We start from the raw sequence: 26606 nt of genomic DNA, 5'->3' as shown, positions 1-26606 counted from the left end.
GAGCCTGGAAGGGATATAAGGTCAGCATTTCCCTTCGGCTCTTTGCCACAGCAACACGCTTCCTGCCTTGCTGCGTTTGGCTTCTTGCTTGCTGGTCCTTGAACCTCAGCTTCTTGACTCCCTGCTTCTTGATCCTCCGACCCCTGACTTTGTGACTCCTTGCTTCCTGACCCTCGGACCCTTGGCATTTTGACTCCTGGCTCTCTGACCCTCAGACTGTTGGCTTCCAGACTCCTGGCTTCTGGACCCCCGTTCCTGCTTCCACCCCGCCATCTTGCCCCCGGTCCTGACGTCCCCGGTCCTGACGTCCCCGTGAACTGGACCGTGACAGAGGGGCAGCATTTTGTGGTACGCTTCAGGTGCCAAAACGTCTTGGGCATGGCCATCGGTGGCCAAAATGCATCACTTGTCTCCATTCAAACACATCTGCCAGTCTGCCACCCATTCACTCAGTTTGGAGAGGTCCTTTGGGAGCTCTTCGCAATCTTTTTGTTTCCAAGGACCCTGAACAATTTAGTGTCATCAGCAAGCTTGGCCCCCTCACCGCTCACTTCTAAATCTACAGACTGTTCATGAAGAAGCAGGAAAGCACAGGCCCCAGAATCCATCCTCGGAGGACTTGCACTTTCAACTTCTCATCATTTGAGGAAAGGTGCATTTAAACTCCATCGTCTTGGAGTTCAGTGGCTCCCTGAACTCCAAGCCTGGGATGCCAGGGCTTCTCTTTAGCTCTGCACCAGTAGGTCCATGCTCAGTCCAAGTGGAAAGAATAGGAGCCTCCTGCTGCTGCCGCAGCAGCAGCTCACTGGCCATATCCCACACCAGTCCCTTAACAAACAACTGGCTGGCAGCAGGGACCCAAGTCAAAACAGTTTGCACTGGTTAAACCTGGAACGTTGCAGCATCTTAAGATTGCAAAACAGGGGACCTTATTTAGAAGGCTATCTTCATTTACACCTGAAAAGAATTGGACCAAGGAGATGAAGAGATTATTATTGTTGTTGTTGTTGTTGATGATGATGATGATGATGTTTATATGCAGTAGTTGCATGTTAATAATAATAATAATAATAATAATAATAATAATTAAATATTTATACCCCACCCATCTGGCTGGGTTTCCCCATTCCCCAGCCACTCTGGGTGGCTTCCAACAGAACAATACAAGAACCTATTAAACATTAAAAGCTTCCCTAAACAGGGCTGCCCTTTAGATGTCTTCTGAGAGTCAGATAGTTGTTGTTCTCTTTGACATCTGGTGGGAGGGCGTTCCACAGGGCGGGTGCCACTACCATGAAGGCCCTCTGCCTGGTTCCCTGTAGCTTTGCTTCTCACAATGAGTGAACCGCCAGAAGGCCCTCGGAGCTGGACCTCAGTGTCCGGGCAGAACGATGGAAGTGGAGACACTCCTTCAGGTATACTGGACCGAGGCTGTTTAGGGCTTTAAAGGTCAGCACCAACACTTTGAATTGTGCTCTGAAGCATACCGGGAGCCAATGTAGGTCTTTCAAGACCACTGTTATGTGGTCTTGGCAGCCGCCCCCAGTCACCAGTCTAGCTGCCGCATTCTGGATTAGTTGTAGTTTCCGGGTCACCTTCAAAGGTAGCCCCACATAGAGCGCATTGCAGTAGTCCAAGCGGGAGATAACCAGAGCATACACCACTCTGGCGAGACAGTCTGCGGGCAGGGAGGGTCTCATCCTGCGTACCAGATGGAGCTGGTAGACAGCTGCCCTGGATACAGAATTGACCTGCTCTATGAACTGAGTGCAATTTTAAAACACTGCAGCAGGACCCCCACACTCCCTGTTAGTGGTTCTAAGTGGAGATACGTTACCTGTTTTGTTAAGGGCACCATGTTGGCGACTCCTTAGGTACATTATTTGAGCTGGCAGCTCTGTGCGCAGACGCATGGGCATGGGAATCTGAAACGAGGCCCTTCCCGAACCCACAAAACTCCAAAGAAAACACATTCATCATTAGGGTGTAGAAATGCTGAAAGAATGAAATTTCGCAATTTGGAGATGAGCCTGATGAGAAATAGGAGGAGAGCAGCTGTTGAGCATGATGCCAGGGACTGGGTGTACGAAGAGGAGCAGTGGGAGGCACCAATCGGTGAACCCCCAGGGAAACCTCAGAGGAAGAAGGCTCCAAGCCTGGGAATTGGTGGTGGGACACAGGAGAGGTCAGAGGGAGAAGATTGAGAGTAGAGGCTGAATGCTGAAGGGGCAACAGGGTTTAGTGAGCAGGAGGAACCTGTGAAAGGGAGCAGTTCGGGCTCTGAGGCTGAAGCAGAGGGGCAGGCTCAAGAGATAGCTGAAGAAGCCAGGGAGTCCCTAATAAACATGGAGAAAGAAGGCTTCCAGAACACCACCTGGCTTAGCATAGATTAAATCTCACTGACAGTCAGACTGTCTCTCCAAGATTTACCATTTGAATACAGTTACCGTATTTTTCGCTCTATAGGACGCACTTTTTCCCCTTCAAAAATGAAGGGGAAATGTGTGTGCGTCCTATGGAGCGAAGACGCCATAGCCCCGCGACCCTCTCCCGGCTGGAGAGGTGACGTGCAACTATGGCAGCAGCCTCTCCGCTGCACCTTTCCGCTGCTCCCTGACCTGCTCTTTGGGGCTGGTGGTGGGCTTCCCCCGCCAGCCCCAAAGAGCAGGTCGAAAGGAACCTGAAGCCTGGAGAGAGAGAGGGGTCGGTGCGCACCGACCCCTCTCGCTCTCCAGGCTTCCAAGGTAGCCGCCTGAACGGCACCTTGTTTTAGAGCGGGAAAACAAGAGGGGGAAAATTCTCCCCCTCTCTGCGCAGCGCATCCTGCCGCTTCGCTGAAGGGGCGCTGGGCAGAGAGGGGGAGAATTTTTTTTCTTGTTCTCCCCCCTCTAAAACAAGGTGCGTCCTATTGTCCAGTGCATCCTATGGTGCGAAAAATACGGTATCTGGAAAAAATATTGATTTACAAGTATGTCCATTGATAGCAGGAAGTTAAGAGATATGAAATAAGGAGCCAAGCTGAAGTTGTTTAAAAAAGGCTTGAACTCCCTATGTAGAAGCTGATTTGAAAATATTTATCTTTCTATTTTTCATTCTTTGTTCTGTTTCTTTTTTCTTTTTATATTCTCTATTTTTCTTTTTAGTTTTATTTATGTATATTTGATATACAGTGGTAGCTCTGGTTACCTACTTAATTAGTTCTGGAGGTCCGTTCTTAACCTGAAACTGTTCTTAACCTGAAGCACCGCTTTAGCTCATGGGGCCTCCTGCTGCCGCTGCGCGATTTCTGTTCTCATCCTGAAGCAAAGTTCTTAACCCGAGGTACTATTCCTGGGTTAGCGGAGTCTGTAACCCGAAGCATATGTAACCCGAGGTACCACTGTATTTACGTGTTTATAAGTAATAAAAATAAATTAATTCAAAAAGGGGGGGGAGGAGCAGCCAGGGAGTCTCCCTATCCTACTGTGACAAACTCCCTTCCTGCTAGTCTCCAAGAACCCACAGAGTAATGAGGGGAGCAGAACAGAGGCCAGAGTTGCTTGGGAAACATCTGGGAGAGGAGAAGCCTTACGACCTTCAGTCCTGGCAACTGCTCCAAAGGGGCAAGTCCTACTAGGAATTGTTGCTGTGACGAGGCTGAGTTGTATTTCATTTCCAGCTAACTTCACCAGCATGAGATATTTTCTTCCTTCCTTGCTGACCTGAGTCTGACTCCCCGCATGGGACACATGAGCCCCCGTGAAATGTGTCCCTTTCCTTTCCATGGGTTCTGTGACCTACCCAGGCTTCCCTCCCCACAATAAGAACAGGCCAGGGAGAGACAACCCTCTTGTTTCACGAAGCGCGTTTTATTATCGATGCCGAGAGAACATAATTGTCAGTACTTGGTGACAGCACAGCACAATCACAGGCTACGGTTACCGTGTAATCAAATGCCTTATTACAATTATAATTTGCAATCAATGAACTCTCATGCAATGGAGGTTTTAGAAACATGATTCCAGCAGAGGGGGGAAGACAGATGACCCTCCCAGTGACATAATTTTGGCAATAAATTAAACCAACATTCTCATGATTATGCAAAGGAAAAACACAATTCTTTGAGGAACGCAGCAGGAGGCGGCCAACGCAGGCCCAGGGAAAGGCTGGAGGCAAAAGCAGATTCTGCAGAGAAAATGGCAGTGTTGGGACGAGATATTCTGCCTCCTCCTAAGGTCAGGGGAAGGTTTCTGCCTTGCCTTCCTGCAATCACCGGCAAGTGGGTTTCACAAGCTTCCCTCCAATGTATGATATCTAGCATAATGAGATTCGGGTCTTGGCCACACTGATTGAGCTGCCACATCCTACGGTCTTGATTTGGCCCTTCTGGATTCTCCCTCTCTCTCTCTTCCGCCTGCCCTGCAAATGGGCTGCTGGATGGCTCTCGAATAAAACGCCCCGTTCTGCTGCTGGAACTGGAATTGATGGGTTGACACTTGACGTGGAGGGGCTTCTATCCTCCTCTGCCAGCCAGGCTCTGCAAGGGAACGAAAAGGAGCAAGGTGAAGTTTCAACCCACCGCGAAGGGAAACAGTGTGCCTGAAAACAGAAGGGTTAAGGGGGGCTAATTTGAGATTTCGACAAGGGCTAGAACCTCCAGACACTTTTAATATGATTTGGCATTCCTTTATTGTTACATGTGCAACGGAACCATCCTTTGAAGACGACCCTCATCACAAACCTGGCAGATTTGATAATCAGATAACACTAATGTGCTTTATTTTAGTTGTTTTAACCCATCTGTAGCTGTACTCATTCAAAGTGCCTACTTTATAGCTTGGTTTTTCATCTCTCAAGTTTCATCCTTTTTTTGTTGTGTGTTTATGATTTTATTAAGACATTTCATAATGTATTACAATAAAAAACTAATCTAAACAAAAACCAAGAAGAAGAAGAAGGAAAGAAGAAAACAAAGTCCTCATTCACACGTAAATCTCAACTTGTCCCAGAGAGAGAGAGAGAGAGAGAGAGAGAGAGGTGAACCTTTCTAGCTCTCACCTGCGAGGTTCCCTTTTTTTCTGGGATATCCTCCCTTCCCTGCCTCTGACACAGGTAATTTCCATCTGTTTTTAAAACTGTTCTCTCTGTTTTATATACATTATAAAATGAAATAAAAAAAACTTTACACCCCCCCCAACTCCCCCCAAAAGGGGCCATGACACCATCTGACCCAATGACACACCCAAAAGGCAGGGTGATTATTCTCCCAACAGCAGCAGCCCCACTCCACCTGCCCCCACGACAGAATCTGAGCCCAGCTGCATGCCACCAGGAGGCTGCAGGGGTCACGGTCTGGTTCAGGGGCGATCAAAGTCCCAGCAGGGGACGTCAGGACCGGGGGCAAGATGGCGGGGTGGGAGTAGGAATGGGAGTCCAGAAGCCAGGAGTCAGGAAGCCAAGAGTCCGAGGGTCAGAGAGCCAGGAGTCAAGAAGCCAAGGGTCAGGAAGCAAGGAGGCACAAAGTCAGGGGTACGAGGATCAAGAAGCTGGGAGTCAAGTAACTGAGGTTCAAGGATCAGGAAGCAAGAAGCCAAACACATCAAGGCAGAAAGCGTGTTGCTGTGGCAAAGAGCTGAAGGGAAATGCTGACCTTATATCCCTTCCTGGCTCTTGCCATCAGGTGCTGTGAGTTACCAATCGGCCTCACCTGTGTGACTGCGCCTTGCCTCTCCAGAACAAACTTAGGAAGGCCCCAGTCCTGCGAAGTCCTATTGGTCACAGGGCCTGGCTCCTGCACGCACACCTGACAGCAGGTGAGATGGCTGCAGACCAAAAGAGCTGTAGGTGGCTCAAACAAGTGAGCTGGAAGGCACCCTCCCCACAGAACTGCAAAGGAAGGCAACTCATGGTCCCATTCAGAGAGCCCTCACCAGCATCACCCTTTTCAAGTATCCTACAATGCAGAGTGAATGCAGAGTGAGAAGGTTGGGAGACCAAACTGCCTATGTGTCACCTTGCAGGTGGAGAGGCAGGCAACATACTTTTTGCCTCTCTTTAAGTGAGGGAAGGCAGGTGACCACTGCTTGGGGCTCCAGCCATATGCAACACAACTGGGCTCTGTCTGGTAGGAAAGGTCTGGGCAAGTGTTGCTCCCTCCACCTCCTAGAGAGCCAGTGTGGTGTAGTGGTTAAGAGCGGTAGTCTCATAATCTGGTGAACCGGGTTCGCGTCTCCGCTCCTCCACATGCAGCTGCAGTGTGACCTTGGGCCAGTCACACTTCTCTGAAGTCTCTCAGCCTCACTCGCCTCACAGAGTGTTTGTTGTGGGGGGGGGGGGAGGGAAAGGAGATTGTTAGCCGCTTTGAGACTCCTTCAGGTAGTGATAAAGCGGGATATCAAATCCAAACTCTTCTTCTTCTCTTTCTGTTGCCTCCTAATTCTTACCCGCTTCCAAACCCTCCACAAAGCCACTATTGCAGTGAAGCTGTTGGCTGAACTGACACCCCCAAAACTGATACTTGACTGCAATGAAGTCTAAAATGTCAAGATTCATCCCTTGTTACCCCCCTTCTTCCACCCCTCCTTTTGGTACACTTGGTGCTCCCCTCCTTTTGCTGAAATGTAGACTGTATGCTCCCTGGGGCAGGAACCTTTTCTTCCTCCCTCCCTTTGTTGTTGTTGCTGCTGCTTACTCTGCAAAGCTCAATGTGCCTTAAGGGTGCTATTTCAAATAACAAACAGCAGCAATATTGCAACGATCCCAACAACCTTTTTTTTTTGCGATCTATATGAAAATCAACACCTGCCACTCAATCTTGAGAAACAGCACTGCCAGCAGAACAGGGGGGAGTGTCGACGTGCGGAGACCAGACACATCCCCTCTGCAAACACACTTTGCGCGAAAGCAGCTTGCACCTGTGATGAAAATCGGCAGCCGCGCCACATTTCCCAATCTTTTAGCCTATTACTAAGGGCTTGATAAGTTCCCAACTGCCCCTGCGTGAAGACTGAGCAGATGAGACCAAACATGCTGTAGAGTAGGCACGTCCAAAGTCCGTTTCAAGGGCATAATCAGGTCCCTGTGGCAGTTTATTTCCTGGGGTAAAATCCTAAAAAAACTCACCAACTTCAATCCTAAAAAAAGTTCAATAACTTTGGGGTAAAATCATTTTGAAAAAAGGCTCAACAACTTCAGTCCTAAAAAGGTCAACAACACTTTGGCTGGCCCTTTGGTCGACCCCCACGGCCCTTCACTTCATCAAATCTGGCCCTCTTTGAAAAAAGTTTGGACACCCATTTTAGGCTTAATCTTCTGATCACACTTGGCATTGATAAATGGTACCAGCGTCCCTCTGGCATTGATATGCAGGCAACCCGGGAAGGCAGCCCATCTAGGAGAAGGAAACTCTGATCCTAAACCTCCACTGCCAGAGAGCCAGTGTGGTGTAGTGGTTAAGGGCAGTGGACTCGTAATCTGGTGAACCGGGTTCGCTTCCCTGCTCCTCCACATGCAGCTGCTGGGTGACCTTGGGCCAGTCACACTTCTCTGAAGTCTCTCAGCCTCGCCTCACAGAGTGTTTGTTGTGGGGGAGGAAGGGAAAGGAGAATGTTAGCCGCTTTGAGACTCCTTAAAGGGAGTGAAAGGCGGGATATCAAATCCAAACTCTTCTTCTTCTTCTTCCTTGCAGGATATCTTTGGGAGAAGAAAAGGCTAAGGAGTTAACCCTACAAATATCCAGAGGAGTGTGCCCAAGATGGTTGGATGGAGCCTTGTACGCCTCTTTCCAGCAACTCCTGCAGCCAAGCTGGTGCCAAACATTTTGCTCTCCTTTCCTTTGCATCACATCATCAAGGCCAAGAGGAGGATCTTGTCATCTGGGCAGCCCAAGACCTCCAGACACACTGCCCTGGCTTGCGCCCCAGGGAGGTCACTTTGGTGCTGCTAACACAGCGGTTTGACCTCAGCCCATGGCGGCATCCTCCTTTGCCTCTCAAGACAGACGGATGTCAACAACAAGGGCTCCTCTTCACATTGCCATTGTGGTGCGGAGGCTCCTGAAGTGGGGTACAAGGGGGAAAAGTTTGCCCCAGCATATTTTCCCTCCCAATGTTCTTGCAAGGCATTTTCTTCCCACCTGTGATGATGGCACAGTGCTGCAGGGTCCTGGGTTTATACAGAGTGCATGTTTGTGTGCATTTCATTCCACGCTAGCTTGTTTCACCCATTCATATAACCTTGATGGCTTCTTCCTTGCAAGAGGAAGGCATCTTCTGCAAGAGAATCTTATTATGAAAAGCCTGGCTACACGTTACTCTCATGGTGTGAAGAACGTGAACTGGGCTCTGACTATTAAATAACCTGAAGTTCCCTGGAGACAGGCAGGGTAACCTATAGGGTCTTGCAGCAAAACAGGAGCCCTTGGTAATCTTTCTCCCTCTTGTCTTCCTCCTTGTCTAGGTCTCCACTCCTCTCCCCAAAGACAGCTAGCCCCTCAAGGAGCTATGCAGGGAGAAAGAGGGCCAGAACCTTCTCTATAGTTTTCTCCGCCTGCCTCTAGGGAACCTTCGGAAATCTCAGCAGCTAAAGCCTATGCTTGGATACTTTCCGTGTGATGAATGCAACACATAGCCAGGCTCTTAACATTCAACACTGCATAAATTTAAACACTGCATAAATTAACATAATATCTTTCAGGGGCAAAGTGGGGGGTGGGGTGAGGAATGCCACAACTTGAAAAGCAGAACCCCGCTACTTCCCTCTAGGAATCTGCCAGGTGAGGCAGGAAAATACAGGTGGCTGCCCATCACACAGATTGCTGACAGATTAAAAAAACACAAAACACCATTTCCACTGTAAGGAGAGGGGGGGGGAAAACAACCACCCACATTTCCACTGCAAGAGATGCCCTGTATGACACAGAGAAGATTGAGTTGGGTACGCAGGGGGTTCCATTCTGTGTTTTTGAAGCAGCAGCAGCTACACCTGCAACATTTTGGATTAATTGCTCAGAAAACTTGCTAATTGTTGGACATTTCCCTTGGTTAAAAACAATCTCTCTCGCATGTGCGCCAAATTATGAACTGCAATGACTTCAATCAGAACAGCAGGCGCAGGACTTTCAGGCAGAAAAGCAGAATCGTCTGTGCCTCCTCGGCATACTTTTAGCTGCTTAGATAAAGGACAATATTATAGCAGCAATCAAGGCAAACAATTCTGAGCACAAGGGGTTTGGCTGAGGGAGGGGAATATATTCCCTCCCACCACCAATAGCTCTCAATATATTCCAAGAATGAAGCTGATGAACCTGAGCTGGGAAATATATATACACACACACACACACACACCATATTTTGGGTGGGAGGTGGTCATGGTGAGGAGAGGCACTAGGACAGGGGTCGGCAAGGCTTACCTTGCCTGGGCCGGTTTATTCCAGCGGAGACCCCTCCATGGGCACGCACCTGCCCAAGATTTCCGGAGTCTGCATCTGTGCAGGTGCAATTTCCGGCATCGCGAAAGCGAGTCCCCGTGCCGCGCTGGTTTAGCGCAGCGCATGGGGACTCCCTGAGCGGATGGCTTGGTTTGTGGGCAGCTCACGGGCCCGTTAAATGACCTCCATGGGCCGCTTGTGGCCCATGGGCCTTAGGTTGCCAACCCCTGCACTAGGAGCAAGAGCGCATCTGGTTGCTTAAGATATTGGCATGGTACATGTGGCAAGACCAACTGGCTACATCCCTGCTCAATGCAACCAAGCTAGCTGTCAGACCAGAGGCCTATCTAGTCCAGCAGCCTGTTCTCACAGTGGCCAACCGGATGCTTATGGGGAAACACAGAAGAAAGACATGTGGCAGTGAGTTCCACAGTTTAACCAAGCACTGCATGGAGAAGCACTTTCTGTTATCTGTTCTGATCCAACAGTCAGCTTCATTGAATGTCCACAAGTTCCAGTGTTATGACAGAGGGAGAAAAGCTTACTGTTATGTTTCCACCCCTTCAAGATCCCATACTTGCTGTAAGTGCGCATAAACGCTGATTGCCGCCGGCTGCCACTGCCTTGCCTTGATAAACATGGTCATGATAAACAACTGTCGTCATCGGAGCCCTGCTCCGGTGGAGGGGAGGAATATATCAATAATATGCTTCGCTTTATCAAACTGCCTTGAGAGAACTTCAGATAAAGATTTAACTCGAGATACAGCCAAGTGTCAAAGCCCTCAATATTAGCAGCTCCACGAGGTTTTTCTAAGGGAGAGATGGAGTCAGGAGATTACCGAGTGCGAAATACGGAGTGTGCAGATGACAAGACGAGCCGATTGCAATCGAGGCAGGAAGGAAAGAGGAGTCAATAAATTCAATTTATGAGCAGCACAAAAAGAGTCTTCGGCTGCCGTGCTGGTGGGAGCCATCGCTACCTGGATTTCAGATTCCCTCCTGTGTCTGCTTCTCGGCGTTATTGAGCCGGTTTCCAAACGCAATTTTTGTTGCTGCTGCTGTTCTTCTTCTTCGGTAGCCGATTTCGGATTGGCTTCTTCGTCTCCTGATTTCCCTCTCCTCGGCTTATTCATCCCCTCGCGTACATCTGTCTGTGTTAATCACAGTCTGGTTTTCATACAGCCCTTTTCAGAGCAGCTTCAGAGCCAGAGTCTATTTGTTTAGACTCTTCAGTCACCGGCAGCATAAGGGGGGGGGGGACTGCACCCCTACCTACGGCCCACGAGGACTACAAAAACATCCTCCCTTGGGATGTAGGAGTAAAAATATAGCTCCCTCTAAGCCTTTTCAATAGCATGATAAAAGCGCTTTCTGTTCCCATATGGGCACATCCAAACATACATGAGCATGGTTTAACTGCTATCGCTGCTCTCAAAGGACTCTAGGAAACACCATTTTGGTGTTAGGGACCCCCAGACTCCTCCTAACCTGACCAGGATTCCAGACCACCTGTTTTAACATGCACCGTAAGCTGTGTTCTGTATATCCATATCCTAGAACAGGTTCATGAGAGTGGAGTGAAATCCCACTGACAGTTAGAGGGCCATCAAAACTTAACAACTGTCTGCATCAGGGAGGAAGTGTGGTATTGGGGTGCTGATGTTCTTCCAGAAGGCACAGCAGCGATAGTATGTGATGCTACTCTGGACGCTCAGCAAATATGCAGATGACAGCCATGACTCCACCTTCTATTCCTGCCATTTCGGAAAGTTTGACGATAATGTCTAACTTTATGCTGCTTTCAACATGCTGCAATAATGATATTTCTTTATGCTTTCTCTCCATTGGTTTATGTTGTTTATTAATAAAACATTTTTAAAAATATAAGCCTAGTTGGACCTGCGAGGTCTCCCCATTTAGCCTGCAATGCTATTTCAGCCAAGCCACAGCCATGTGCCTTATGCTTGGCATCGTATATATGGCACCAGGTGTGGGGGCAGGTGAAAACCTGGCTCAGCCAAAAGGGGGTTTGCAGGCACTGCCGACCGGGTGATCGGCAGTGCCTGCAACACCGTATGCAAGCCAATCTGAAAGGGGTTCCCTAAGACCGAACCGTCAGCTGACTGTCTGGGTTTTCCTAAGCTTCTTTCGAACGGTTGTCCTGTGGAATGCTTTGAAAGAAGCCCTGAAAGTGCAGGGCAAAAAAGGTATCACTGAGGTGTCAGGTGACTTGGCCCACCCACCTGTCAAACTTGAACTGCAAACAGTAGGAGACCTAACCATCTGGCCCACCAAACAGATGCAGTTCTTGATGTGTAAGGAGACAGTGCAGGCCACATGTCAGCCTCAATAGTTACATAGATGTCACAAACCTTGGTGTGGGGGAAAGACTTGAATTTTTATAGCAAAACCAAATTGCTGATTGGTTTCTGTGGGGTGGGGGAAAACAGAGGTGCAATTTACAGGGAAGATATCTAAATCCTCTGCAACAGAAGAGTTATGTGGCCATTTCTCAAAAAACCTGAATGGCTCATACAGTGGTGCCCCGCAAGACAAATGCCTCGCAAGACGAAAAACCCGCTAGACGAAAGGGTTTTCCGTTTTTCGAGGCGCTTCGCAAGACGAATTTCCCTATGGGCTTGCTTCGCCCATAGGGTTGCGCTCCGTGGCGACCCGGAAGTAACGGAGCGCGTTACTTCCGGGTTTCGCCGCTTGTGCATGCGCAGATGCTCAAAATGACATAATGCACATGCGTGGAAGCAGCGAATCACGACCCGCGCATGCGTAGACGCTGGTTGCGGTCGCTTCAGGATGCGAATGGGGCCCCGGAACAGATCCCGTTCGCATCCAGAGGTACCACTGTACATCGTGAAAGCCAGCATGCTGGACCCAGGGGTGAAAGTTAACTCAGGATAGTGAAGTTACAGATAGGTAGCCGTGTTGGTCTGCCATAGTCAAAACAAAACAAATTCCTTCCAGTAGCACCTTAAAGACCAACTAAGTCAGTTCTTGGTATGAGCTTTCGTGTGCATGCACACTTCTTCAGATACACTGAAACAGAAGTTTCCAGACCCTTCTATATAGTGAGAAGGTGGGGAGGGGTATTACTCAGAAGGGTGGTGGGAATGGGTGATTGGCAGATAGCTGTGATGAGCCTGTTGACGACTCTTAACGATTGCAATAGGTCTTACAGGACCTTGCAATAGGTCTTATAGGTCCTGTAAGACCTATTGCAGTCGTTAAGAGTCGTCAACAGGCTCATCACAGCTATCTGCCAATCACCCATTCCCACCACCCTTCTGAGTAATACCCCTCCCCACCTTCTCACTATATAGAAGGGTCTGGAAACTTCTGTTTCAGTGTATCTGAAGAAGTGTGCATGCACACGAAAGCTCATACCAAGAACTGACTTAGTTGGTCTTTAAGGTGCTACTGGAAGGAATTTGTTTTGTTTTTTCAGGATAGTGAAATGATTATTGTCCGAGTGGTGGAGAGAATTAAGCATAGCCAAAATTCTAGGTTCTTATCTGAGTTGCACACCACAGACGCTGAAGTATCCCATATAATTTGATGGTGGAAGTGGAAACTGAGGTCATTTTGAACAGTGAGGACTGATGGAACCCGGACAGACAAGATCTGATTTTGAGCAGGGCAACGGTTGTTGGTGATTTGAGTATCAGGATTATATAGCTTCCTCTGTTCTTCCCCAGCAAACCTCAGACTTTGTAGGCTTGAGTGGAGATAAGAGAACAGAGGAGGCCTTGGTTCTGCTTCCTCTCTCTGCCACCAGCTGAATCAGAATAGCAGGAGTGCCGTGAGGGGCTACAATACTGGAAGAACAAGCGTGAAACTCGGAGACGACAGCGAGGGAGCAAGCAGGACACAGGGCAGGCAACAATCATGTATCTATAAAGATGCCGTAATTGGCCCTTTCCATCTCTCAGTTCCATGCATACGGTCTACGCCAGATTACTGTGTTCTCTTGAGAGACTCCACAAAGTAAACTTGGCAAGCTGCCTTGACAACCATTATAAACTGGCGTGTCCCTGGATTTGCAGACATGCAAAGCAAGCAAACGATAGCCATACAAGCTAGAGCGTGGCTTCTGGCCCTGCCGGTCCACCGGGGACGCTCTCTGAAAGAGAGCGGGCCAACTTGGTGGAAATGGAATTATAACAGGAGCAGAAGAGGATAATTTATAAAGCACCACCAGAAGCAAGCCAAGAGGATGTGTGCAACTGCCTTTGCTGGCAACGTTCGCCGCGGAGCCGCTGGATGCATTCCAGCAAAAAGTTCAGAGCTTTGCTGAAATAAATGGGAACTGAATAAGAGCAATGCTACCAAAAGAAAAGACAAGACAAGACACTTTCCTCTAATTCGGCGGTTCTCAACCTGTGGGTCCCCAGATGTTGTTGACTACAAACTGAAGGGTTTGCCCTTAGCTTAGCTGGAACAGGCAAAGCAGACACAATGCTTGAAAAGCCGAAGAACATCCAAAAATAGGTAGAGTGGTATTACTGGGGCAAGGAAGGAGGTTATATCTAGCAAGGAGGGTGCCAGGCGATGCTGTACAGATTTGACAAAATGTGAAGAATCTCTACTTGCAACAGCGTGATTCAAGGCCGGCTAGAAGCAGCGAAAGGCGGGGGAGGATTTAAATGCATTTCAAATGCAGACATGGATCCAAACCCCCAGCAACTGCAACTAAGCTCACCCGCCGTCAGTTTAAGCAAGGTATATGGAGAGAACGACAAAGAAACTCTGAATTGAAAGCAAATCGGAAGAAGAGAAATCCAATATTAGATGGGCGGGGGGGGGGGGGATTCCTTCCAGTAGCACCTTAGAGACCAACTAAGTTTGTTATTGGTATGAGCTTTCGTGTGCGTGCAGACTTCTTCAGATACACTGAAACAGAAGTCACCAGACCCTTATATATAGTGAGAGGGTGGAGAGGGGTATTACTCAGAAGGGTGGTGGGAATGGGTGATTGGCTGATAGGTGTGGTAAACCTGTTGACGACAGCCAATCACCCATTCCCACCACCCCTTCTGAGTAATACCCCTCCTAGTAAAAGGTAAAGGGACCCCTAACCATTAGGTCCAGTCATGGCCGACTCTGGGGTTGCGGCGCTCATCTCGCTTTACTGGCCAAGGGAGCCAGCGTACAGCTTCCGGTGGCCAGCATGACTAAGCTGCTTCTGGCGAACCAGAGCAGCACACGGAGACGCCATTTACCTTCCCGTCAGAGTGGTACCTATTTATCTACTTGCACTTTGACATGTTTCGAACTGCTAGGTTGGCAGGAGCAGGGACCGAGCAACAGGAGCTCACCCCATCGCAGGGATTCAAATGGCCAACCTTCTGATCGGCAAGCCCTAGGCTCTGTGGTTTAACCCACAGCACCACCCGTGTCCCAATACCCCTCCTACCCTCTCACTATTTATAAGGGTCTGGTGACTTCTTTTTCAGTGTATCTGAAGAAGTGTGCATGCACACGAAAGTTCATACCAATAACAAACTTAGTTGGTCTCTAAGGTGCTACTTGGGACGCGGGTGGCTCTGTGGGTAAAACCTCAGTGCCTAGGACTTGCCGATCGCATGATCGGCGGTTCGAATCCTCGTGGCGGGGTGCGCTCCCATTGTTCGGTCCCAGCGCCTGCCAACCTAGCAGTTCGAAAGCACCCCCGGGTGCAAGTAGATAAATAGGGACTGCTTACCAGCGGGAAGGTAAACAGCGTTTCCGTGTGCTGCGCTGGCTCGCCAGATGCAGCTTGTCATGCTGGCCACGTGACCCGGAAGTGTCTGCGGACAGCGCTGGCTCCCGGCCTATAGAGTGAGATGAGCGCACAACCCTAGAGTCTGTCAAGACTGGCCCGTACGGGCAGGGGTACCTTTACCTTTACCTTTTAGGTGCTACTGGAAGGATTTTTTAAAATTTTGTTTCGACTACAGCAGACCAACATGGCTACCTATCTGTAACCAATATTAGATTGTTCACAATGCTAAGTGTTAAACAATACCGTAGAAATAAATGGAACAGGATCGGCCGGATCCCTAGACCACACCATGAAATAATGAAAAAGAAGTGCAGAGAATGGAAACGACCTTGCAAAATGGTCTAAGTCAGGAAACTGCCCAGAAGGCCCAGAGGGAGCTCCACGGATGTCTCGCCGTTTCCCTGCTCCCTCTACCTGCTTTTTGGGACTCACCTGCTTGGCATGGTTGACACACTTCAAGTACTCGCTGGCCAGAACTGAGCAGCTCAGCGTCTGCTGGGAGTTTTCCTGGTAGCACTGGAAGATTTTGCTCTGCAAGTCAGCACACACAGGGCGAGACTCGTATCGCCTGCAACGAGGGGAGGGAGGGGAGATAAGATGGAGGAGGAGAAAGAAGAAGATGATGATAGGTATTGAATGGCTACTTTCATACTAATTTATATGAAACAATGTATTATTATACAGAATATTTCGCTGGCAGAAAGTAGGTTCTTTGTTTTCTTAATTATATGATCAAGATTCATACAGACTAAAGGTCCATCCAGTCCAGCACTCTGTTTCAATAATTGCCACCCTCATGCCCTGAACCCTTCCCTGTTGCTTGACATCAGAAGATATCGTAGGCGTACTTTTGGAAATCAGATGAGACTGTTAGCTCCCCCCCGCCTGCCAGCTTATCAATGTACCAGAAATGACTACCGTGGCTTCATGTGGGCTAGTACATTTTTGGGGTGGGGTAGAAACATATATGGACTTATTTCCAAAGCTAGTTTCATACAATATCCAAAAGAAACATTCATTCATTCATTCCCTTCACCCCAAGATCCCAAGACAGGTATAGCCCAAGGAAGTAACACATGTAACATTAAAAGAAAACAGTAGACACAGCGCAATCGCAGAGCATTTGTTCTCCCAAGAATTAATGAACGGGAACCAAGATTTCTCAAGTACTCAGTGTATATTGCCAGACTTCCCTAATCCATGCAAACACAATACGTTTTGGCAGTTCAACTGGTTTCCACAGTTAGCCCAGCCAGTCTTTCTACAACAGATTTACAACCAGCATTTCCAATGTTGACAGGTCCAAGATTAACTCAGTACGCTCCCTCCGCCTTACAATCCATCTTAGGAACCTACCTCGACATTTACTAGATTCGCAGGACTTATGTAGTCACTCGTGGTTTGGGTTACCTGGATTGCCTCTCTCCAAAGGTCTCCCATCATCATCATCTTTTAGAAATTACGCTGGTGCAGATTTACATAGAAATAGCTGGCTTTTTACCAGCCGACATCTGCACCGTCCAGCTGCATAAATGCTATGCAATCCTATGAAATTAGGCATCAACCTTTCTTCCTGTTGTTCTCACTATAGCAGAAGTGGGAACTGAAAGTGCCCCATGGCACAGATCCTCAGTCCCCCCCCCCCCTTGCAGGCCACCCACCTGTTCAGAGGGGCATTGAATAACAGAAGCAACTACAAGCCAGGCACATGCGTGTGTGCGCACATGCGCACGCACACACACACGGTCCCTCTGCCATCATCACTCTCCAGCACCCACCACCAGACTTGAGAAGTCGTTGTTTCTGCTGTTTGGTAAATGAAAACCACATAGCATTCAAAATACACCTCATTCCTCTCTTTTGAAAATCAATATGTGAACACACATGTTTCCCCCATAAATCCAATATGCAGCTCAATCATATCTTCCACATAGTATCATTTTAAGTAGAACATGGTGTGAGAGAGAGAGAGACGCTCATCTGTGAGTGTGTCCTGCAATGAATATTTTTATGCACCTTGTTTCGGATTGGTTTGGGAATAACCATATTTTAACAAAAAGGATGAAAGTGAGATGCAAATCAGTCAACTGCTCCTTAGGAGGGCTCGGTTCTTGGCAGCCTTGCAAGATGTAGAAGCAAAAAAGAAACCAGAGGGTGACTGCTAAATCTCCTTCATTTTACAGCACACGCCAGATTAAAAAAACAACAACCCATCTCTCTGGCGCTCTTGATCATTATGCTGTTTCACTGCAAAATGTTGGGAAGCCAAATTAAAAATCCAGCCTAGTGGCCTTGCTCTGTAGGCTCCAAAAGTTGAGACTTCTGTGGATACTTGAGGCCAAGAGGCTTTCATAGACTCATCGAGTTGGAAGGGACCACAACGGTCATCTAGTCCAACCCCCTGCAAAGCGGGAATCTTTTTTGTCCAACAAGGAGCTCGAACCCACAAGATTTAAGAGTCATGCTCTACCAACTGCTCCTGCTATCAACAAGTATTTTTACAGGGGGACCCTGGTAAAGCTAATGCTCTGAATGTGGAAGATCCTGGGTTTAATTTCCTTTTTTTAAAAAAAAAGATTCATGTAGCAGCAGATGATAGGAAATACCCCTCCCTCCCTGAAACCCCAAAGAGCTGCTGATGGACAAGCCAGGATAAAGGCAGCTTCCTGCATTCCACATCACATCAACGTGTGCCACCCCTAAATGTTCAAGATCCAAAGACCTCATATTGAGAGAGGGGCTTCCCTGAGGAGGTGCAGGCCTCTGCCAATGGAGAGGCAAACGTCTGCCTGAATAGAATCATAGAATCATAGAGTTGGAAGAGACCACAAGGGCCATTGAGTCCAACCCCCTGCCAAGCAGGAAACACCATCAGAGCACTCCTGACATATGGTTGTCAAGCCTCTGCTTAAAGACCTCCAAAAAAGGAGACTCCACCACACTCCTTGGCAGCAAATTCCACTGTCAAACAGCTCTTACTGTCAGGAAGTTCTTCCTAATGTTTAGGTGAAATCTTTTTTCTTGTAGTTTGGAACCATTGCTCCGTGTCCGCTTCTCTGGAGCAGCAGCAAACAACCTTTCTCCCTCCTCTATGTGACATCCTTTTATATATTTGAACATGGCTATCATATCACCCCTTAACCTCCTCTTCTCCAGGCTAAACATGCGCAGCTCCCTTAGCCGTTCCTCGTAAGGCATCGTTTCCAGGCCTTTGACCATTTTGGTTGCCCTCCTCTGGAAACGTTCCAGTTTGTCAGTGTCCTTCTTGAACTGTGGTGCCCAGAACTGGACACAATACTCCAGGTGAGGTCTGACCAGAGCAGAATACAGTGGCACTATTACTTCCCTTGATCTAGATGCTATACTCCACCACTTTGGATACAGGATGTGACCGAGTCAGGAGGCACAATCCAAAATGCACCCCTATGTCAACTGCAGAACTGATCTGCACATTGCATTTCCTAGTCAAAAAGTTGGTCTTTCTGTCTGGAGAGACAGGGTGTGGTGTGTGACACTGCTATGCCAACTGCTTCCTCACCAACTTGCGACCTTCAGGATTTGAGCTAAAGAAAGGAATTCTCCCCGTATTAGCACATTCATCTACTATGCTTGCAAGGGTTGGGGGGAGCAAGAGCAAACTCACAAGGATGATCCAAAGACTGGGTAGCACAATGTGTGATGCTGCTGGATGCAGACTTTTGTGGACTGTCAAGGCCAGGAGCCAGAGTGGTGTCCAGAGTTGGTTTACTTGTGACAGGTAGTTATAACCCACTGTCAGGGAACTGCCATCAGCTCAGAGGCCAGCGACAGAAGGGCAGTTTTGTTACAGGGAGCCTCAGAAAATCTTGCGAAGCAGTTCCTCTTCCGGCGAGGAGGAAACCCCCATCTCCAGTGGAGAAGAGGTGCAAGAACCAGAGGATGCTAGAAAGAGCCTTAACACAGCGCCTGAGCAAACTAGAGAGGAGGGAGGCACACCCCTGCCTTCGCCCATCATGCGCAGTAGCTAGAGGCGCAGGGAGGGGCAGAAAAGGCTGGGGGTGACGAAACTTTTATGTTGGGGGAGGTACAATAACAGACCACTCCCGGATTCTGCTAGCGACTGAGCCAGACATGAACTCATGAGCTCTTCACTGTAAATAGTTTGCACAAAAATAAAGCCTGTAAAAGTCCTGCCTGGTTACTCTCGAGCAACCACAACAGCACCTGACACCCACCTTTTAGGACAAAGGCCTCCCATGTGTGCTTCCTCAGAGAGCCTCTTTAGGGAACCTCGGGACATGAGTCACTGAAAGGACCCACTTGCCCCCATGGCTCTTCTTCTGAGTGAGCAGAAATGGGCCTGAGCTGAGCACCACCCTCCTTAATTGTGTCCTCAGAAGTCGACTGTGTCACAATATGAGAAGTGATGCTGCGGCTTCTGTGACTGATAACCGTGAAGGCTACAGCTGCATCCATCCCCCCGAAAAAGCTCGGAGGGACGCAGCATGCACATGCTTCGTATGACTTATGACTCACCACTCTCATGATTCACCACTTCTAATGAAACCTAATGGAAGCCCAGCTGCGGACTGCTAATAGGGTTTGTTTGGAGAGTCACTGCAAGCAAAGCAATTAACCTAAACTTAGAACAGCTCCTGAACTGTTCAGATGAGGTAATTCCGATGGCAAGGCTTTGCTTCCTTAGCAAAAGCATCCTCAATGTGCAGGACAGTTCAAATTGAGAGTGGCAGACACACGGCCTCTCAAAATTCTCCACCCTATCATCCAGTTTATCAGGAGGGAGGAGAAATTCTCCCAGCAGCTTCTTGTAGGAGGGGGGCTCACCATTCGTAGAAAAAGTAGGGCTGCTCCATTCCCTTTTTTTCTGTTTTTGCTGCCACAGCAAGTGCTGCATAGGCAGCTGCCTTAAACCGAGTCAAGATGTTCTGATCTTAGGATCTTCCTTGACAAACAGAATCATGGAATTGTGGGGTTAGAAGAGACCCCGAGAGTCATCTAGTCCAAACACCAGAAATGAAGGAATTTAACCAAAGCATCCATGACAGGAGCTGTCAGGTGGTGAAGCGGTTGCTCATGAGGAACCAGGCAGGACTCCGACCTGTCTTTTGCAGGTTTTTATTTGTGCAAACTATTTACAGTGAAGAACCACAAAGTTCATGTCCATCTTAGTCACTTGCAGATTCTGGGAGTGGCCCTTTCTGGTTTCTCCCTCAGCATAAGAACTTAGACACCCCAAATCTCCACCTCCCCTCCTTACGTTTCACCCCTCTGCACAAACTGGGCAACGGAAATGGTGTGCCTGTTTCCTGGCTGGCCAGGCTAGGTGAGGTGCTTGGGCTCTCTGTAGCAACTTCAAGCCCTCCCCTCGCTCGGCTTCCCCCTTCTCCCTCTGCTCCACTGGAGGTGTGGCTTGCCCCACCATTGGACGAGGAACTGTTCCTCAGAAGTGTCGGAGGCTCTCTCTATCCCACTGCCTCCCTCTGCTGTTCCGGTGGCAGTTCCATGACAGGAGCCATTCAACCATGTGTCTGCTTTAGAAGCAAAAGGGCAAGGGAGATTTGTTCCACAGTTAGGGGTGGAATCTAATAATTCAGAGAGTAGTTCGAATCATAGTTGTTATGGCCGAGGCAATGTACGCCTTAGCACAGTCGAGTGGAAGAAAGGTTTTACAGAGCTTCGGAGCACTCCAGAAGTACGTAGCGTAGGCACTTTTTGCATGTGGGTTCTCCTATCCTCCAAAGGAAACCCTGAGATGACCAAGCATCAATATGTCTGGCTGTGTAAATGACAATGCACTATATTAGCCTACTAGAAAGAAGCCCTGGCTGCATATTGAACAATTCCATTTGTTGTGCTCCCCTAATGCGCCGTTTACCCATTTGGAAAAAGGCCAAGCAGCATTAACTGCCTAGCATGAGCTAGCTACAAAATGTGCAGTAAGGTATCTTCCAATCCAGAGATTTTGCCTATACCTGTACAATACAACACAACAACATATCCAGGTAGCTGCCCGTTCACTGCAATGAATATGCTGTATTATATGCCGGCCTCATAGTGATCTTCTAGATGAGGAAGTTCTAGTATTTATTTACACCCAGCCGTATCGATAAAATAATGTCAAAGCTGTTTCCCAAAATAGGTCAGGATTCCGCAAAACACAGTCTAGTTGCAACTAGGCTACTGTTTGCAAACTGGCAAAAGGGATCGGTCTGCTTCTACTTCCCAGTTTAACAGTAGTAACAAGCAATATGGAGAACAATGTTATGATTCCTCTTTGACCTTTCAAGCAAGCATTTCAAAATTGGATGATGATGAAACTTTTGGGCCTTTAACTGAAATGCTCTACTAGTTCCATCAAAGTGGAGAAGCACCTTCACATATACTTTGCAAAAAACCCAACAACCCCGGTTTCCTAAGAGACACGGAAAGAGCTGCAATGTGTGATCATAGCACACCGGCTACATTGCTTTAATAACTGGCTTGTCAATCGAAAGCAGTCTTCTAATGCACGAGCAATATGATTTGGTGAACTGAAAATTAAATTCTGATTGACCAAGCCATTCCCCCACCCCTATCAAACTCTGAAGGTGGTCTTAAAAAATGTATAACCTGATTGTATTACTGCACACACCACTCCCATTTTGAGCAAAAACAGCTCTCCTGGGGCAGAGAGACTGTGCCAAATGGAAGGCATAGCCTTTCTTTGCAGGTTTACATAAATCTAATTTAAAATCTGTTCATTAATTTATTTTTGTAGGGCTGCTAGGCACTTTGCAACAAGGCTGCAAATAGGATGATTTACTACTCGTTTAGGTGCTCTTGTTCTTTTAACAAAATCAACTCCACCCTTCCTTTTTCCCATGCCATTGAGAACACCCACTGTCCTTCAGTGTGACCAGCTCTTGACTGACTAACCATCCAAAATATATCCAGTGAAGTCTTCTTCATTCGCAATTCCTGCCCCTCGTACATTGAACCTCGCGTGCAACCTTCTTATTTACCTTCTGGCATTCCTTAGCTTTTCTTAGGTAAAGGTAAAGGGACCCCTGACCATTAGGTCCAGTCGTGGCCGACTCTGGGGTTGCGGCGCTCATCTCGCTTTACTGGCCGAGGGAGCCGGTGTACAGCTTCCGGGTCATGTGGCCAGCATGACTAAGCCACTTCTGGCGAACCAGAGCAGCACATGGAAATGCCGTTTACCTTCCCGCTGGAGCGGTACCTATTTATATACTTGCACTTTGAGGTGCTTTCGAACTGCTAGGTTGGCAGGAGCTGGGACAGAGCAACAGGAGCTCACCCCGTCTCAGGGATTCGAACTGCCGACCTTCTGATCAGCAAGTCCTAGGCTCTGTTGTTTAACCCACAGCACCACCTGCGTCCCCTAGCCTTTCTTAGCATGTGCCTTTTAACTTGTTTATAAATGTTCTGGAGCTTGGAGCAAGCAGTGAACTGGCTAAGTTTGAATTATGACACCAAATTATTTCGGGTGAGAGAAGGAGATGGCAAAGAGCTCCAAAATGAACGCCCCAAACTGGGCGAATGGGCAGATGCAGTTCAATATAAATAAGTGTAAAGTGATGCACACTGATTCCAAAAAAATCTTAACTGATGCACAGTATACACTGATAGGTTATAAACCAGTGGCAAATGGCCAGGAATGGGCTCTCGGTGGAAAGTTCAATGAAACATTGAACGGTGCCAGTGGGCAGCTACTGCGAAAAATGCGAATTTCATGTTGGGGATCGTTTAGGAAAGGTTTGAAAATATTCTATTTTGTGTGCTCGCTTTGGCAGCACATATATTAAAACTGGAACGATCCAGAGAAGATTAGCATGGCCTCTGTGCAAGGATGACGCGCAAATTCGTGAAGCGTTCCATATTTTTGCCAGAAGCCTTTTTGCTGGGTATTTCAGGTCAAGAATTGCCAAAAGAAAAAACGGAAAATATTTATGTATGCTACAACAGCAGCAAGAGTTTTGCTAGCCCAAGGCTGGAAGACAGGAGAAGTACCAACGAAAGAAGAATGGCAAGAAAAAATGATGAACTACGCTGAATTAGCAAAGTTAACAGACAAATTACATGAAAAGGACAATAGTGACTTTAAAAAAGAATGGGAACCTTTCCCAACTTACCTACAGAAACAACAAAAAGAGATGGACTCACTGGCAGGTTTTGAATAAACACTCACAACTTTATGTACGGTAAGTAGAAAGAAAGACAGTACAACAACATGTATAGCTATTTAACATGCAGAAGATAACAAGTAATGTAACAGGCACCCAAAAATTATCAGGGGGCTGGAGCAACTCCCCACAAAATGTTTAAAATTATGCACAATATGGAGAGAAAGCAGATTTATTTTTTCTCCCTCTTATGTAATATTAGGCGATGGAATAATCTAGGATGGTCAAAGCAAAGTAGTTGTTCCCATCCATAGGGCGGTATTCATCACCTTTACAGCTTGACATATGCCACTAAAACAGATACAGACGCAGATACGGTGGCAGAGCTCATCACTATGAATTTACACAGGACTTGGATTCACAAGAATCTCGCTCTCTCTTTCCCCTCACTTTGCAGCAATTTTTAAATGGTTAAGTCTCAGGTTGCTTTGTTCTGTTCTGTACATGTTCCATGTAAAAAAATTCTTTTTTCAGCAGATGATCAAATGCTTTGGAGCAAATACACTAATTCTTGTTGGTCTCCATGGCAAAAGGGGGAAAAGTTCTACCTCTTCTTTTCACAACAGAATGACGCTCTGGGGATAATGATGCTGAAATTTAGTGTTGTGCACCTTTAAAGGTGTTTGATGCTGAGCATTGCAGTTGACCTTAGAGAGAAAGAGAGAGAAGCTGCTTCCACTTAAGGAGAGAGTACAGTATATATTACTGATATAAAAGGAAAGCACAGTTTCTGTGGTAGTGTGAGGCACTATAAAGATTTTATTACTGTAAGTTTGAGGTGGCTGTATTGCTCCCAGGTCTACTGAGCCAGGAGTGAGTTATGCAGCTCTTCCTAAAAGAGTGCCAATAAAAAATTTACAGTGCTGCTGGACTGTCATGTAGTTGGGCTTCTGTGGGTCGTGGCTTTAGCCCCCTCTATTTCACTCTGAATATTTAGTTCTGCAGAACTAGAGCGGGAAAGCAAAGTATTACTTGTCTGCTCTTACCAGTCTTAAGTTATCCCCGCCCCCCGAAAACCCCTATCCTCATCATTGCAGAATGAATTTAAGACTGAGCTCAAGTTCTCAGCAGAGAACTGTCAAAGCGAAATGGGGTGCCTATGGGGAAAGAAGGATGCTCTGAAATCACCTGCACTGTCTCCTCTTTCTCACCACCACCTGTTAAGACAACTGCCCTACTCAAAGAGGCTCCTAGCCACTGGTGGCTTCCATTGTTTTTACCCAGGGGTCCCTTGAGCCAAGGCTGGAAGCACTGCCCACCTTCCAGCAGACAATTCGTCAAATTGTGAAGTTGGAAGGGTCCGCAAAGGTCAACTAGCCCAACCCCCTGCAATGCAGGAATCTTTTGACCAGCTTGGGGCTCAAAGCCACGACCTTGAGACTATGAGTCTCATGCTCTACCGACTGAACTATCCTAGCTCACTCAAGGGAAGGCATGGATATCTATCCAGATGTTGGGCTCCAGTCTCATCAGCCCCAGCCAGCATGGCCAATGGTCGGGGGTGATGGGAATTTTAATTCAACAACATCTAGCCGTAGGTTAAGCCATCCCCTACAATGTTCTCCATGGACTGTGACTCCTCATCATCCCTGAACACTGGGCTTAAGCTGGCCACCTGGGGAGTTAAGGAGGAAGAACGCTACTCTAGAGCGGGGGTCGGCAACCTGCGGCCCATGAGCCAGAAGCAGCCCATGGGGGCAGTTTAACCGGCCCACGAGCCGCTCCCAAACCGAGCAGCCTGCTCGGTGAGTCCCTAAACAGGAACAATGTGGGGACTTGCTTCCGCGATGCTGGAAATTGCATCTGCGCATGCCCAGACACTGGAAATTGCAGCTGCACATGCCCAGACGCCAGAAATCGCGCACATGATCCAGCCCACGAAAAGATCGCCGTGGGACTTGACCAGCCCAGGCAGGTAAAACCTTGCCCACCCCGGCTCTAGAGGACTTCCAGGTAAAGACAAAAACATGAAAGCCACCGGCTGGCAAAACTGCATGCAATAATAATATTATAATAATTTATTATTTATACCCTGCCCATCTGGCTGAATTTCCCCAGCCACTCTGGGCGGCTCCCAATCGAGTGTTAAAAACAATACAGCATTAAATATTAAAAACTTCCCTAAACAGGGCTGCCTTCAGATGTCTTTTAAAGATAAGATAGCTGCTTATTTCCTTCATATCTGAAGGGAGGGCGTTCCACAGGGATGGCGCCACTACCGAGAAGGCCCTCTGCCTGGTTCCCTGTAACCTCACTTCTCGCAATGAGGGAACCGCCAGAAGGCCCTTGGCGCTGGATCTCAGCATCCGGGCAGAACAATGGGGGTGGAGACGCTCCTTCAGGTATACAGGACCGAGGCCGTTTAGGGCTTTAAAGGTCAGCACCAACAATGCCACCACCACTGGCCAGTTTTTGCCCTCTTCCTTTTCCTTTCTCAAAAACCACTGAAATGACCCCTTTCCTTGGAGACATGAAACCAGGGTTGGGCCAGGTTTTCGTTCAGCCCTATAAAGTCACATCCTGTTTATGAGTTCTGGTTTACCCTGGTTTACCCTTCAGGTGAAACCACCTCCTCTTAAAGGGCACAGTATCTTAGTCATTATTGGGAAGGTTTTGTTTTTAAGGGAGGAGGGGTCATGCACACAGCACAGGACTCTTACCCACACCGATGTAAAGGCAGTTCCATTGCAGCCCCTGCTCAGCAGGGGCTGAGAACAACCCATCGAGAAGCGAAAAGCTCAAGGAGAAGATAATGAACATAATTATAGTTAGTTATTGTTTGGTCCCCTTACAGACCCATTTCGTAACACTTCTGCCAGCAGAGCTTTTTTATGCAATGCCTTTTTCACGTGGCAATCTTTTCATAAATCAAAGCAAAAGCCAATAGCCGGCAGTTTCTCCTGCAGCCTGTTTGACAATAGAAGTTAACATGGAGCCTTGCCTGTTATCAATCTTCATAAATGCGCCCCCGCTATGGAAAAAGCTCCTGTCACAGTTCACGAGCCCTTTGCTAATAATGCAAGCAGAAGAGTGAGCCTGGGGCTTTAATGGGCCTTCAAAATTACATGTGTGTGTGCATTTTAGTTGGGGATTTAGGTGTCTTCGGGGGTTTTAGCCATAACAAATGCCTGCATCCTCCCTTCTTTCAACATCTGAAGGGAAAGACACCCATGCTTCTTTTTCTTTCATTGTATTCAACTGCAATGGAATTCACAGATTGGTTTCCCTCCGTCCTAGTC

General features: G+C 47.8%; 1 protein-coding gene across 1 annotated transcript in view; it reads right to left on the bottom strand.

The window, feature by feature from the left end:
- Positions 1 to 3829: 3829 nt before the first annotated feature.
- CHCHD3 (coiled-coil-helix-coiled-coil-helix domain containing 3) overlaps positions 3830 to 26606 on the bottom strand; it is a 222434-nt gene continuing 199657 nt past the window's right edge. The window contains exons 7-8 of the mRNA XM_081880211.1: positions 15617 to 15752; positions 3830 to 4516 (exon numbers count right to left, since the gene is read on the bottom strand). Of these exons, the coding sequence (XP_081736337.1) occupies positions 4493 to 4516; positions 15617 to 15752 (160 nt within the window). The 3' untranslated portion in view covers positions 3830 to 4492. The remainder of the gene's footprint in view (positions 4517 to 15616; positions 15753 to 26606) is intronic.

The sequence above is a fragment of the Podarcis erhardii genome (genome assembly GCF_964252035.2).
Source record: "Podarcis erhardii genome assembly, chromosome: 10".
Lineage (NCBI taxonomy): Eukaryota > Metazoa > Chordata > Lepidosauria > Squamata > Lacertidae > Podarcis > Podarcis erhardii.
The sequence above is the reverse complement of the archived record's forward strand: the minus strand, read 5'-3'. Positions and strand labels throughout refer to the sequence as shown.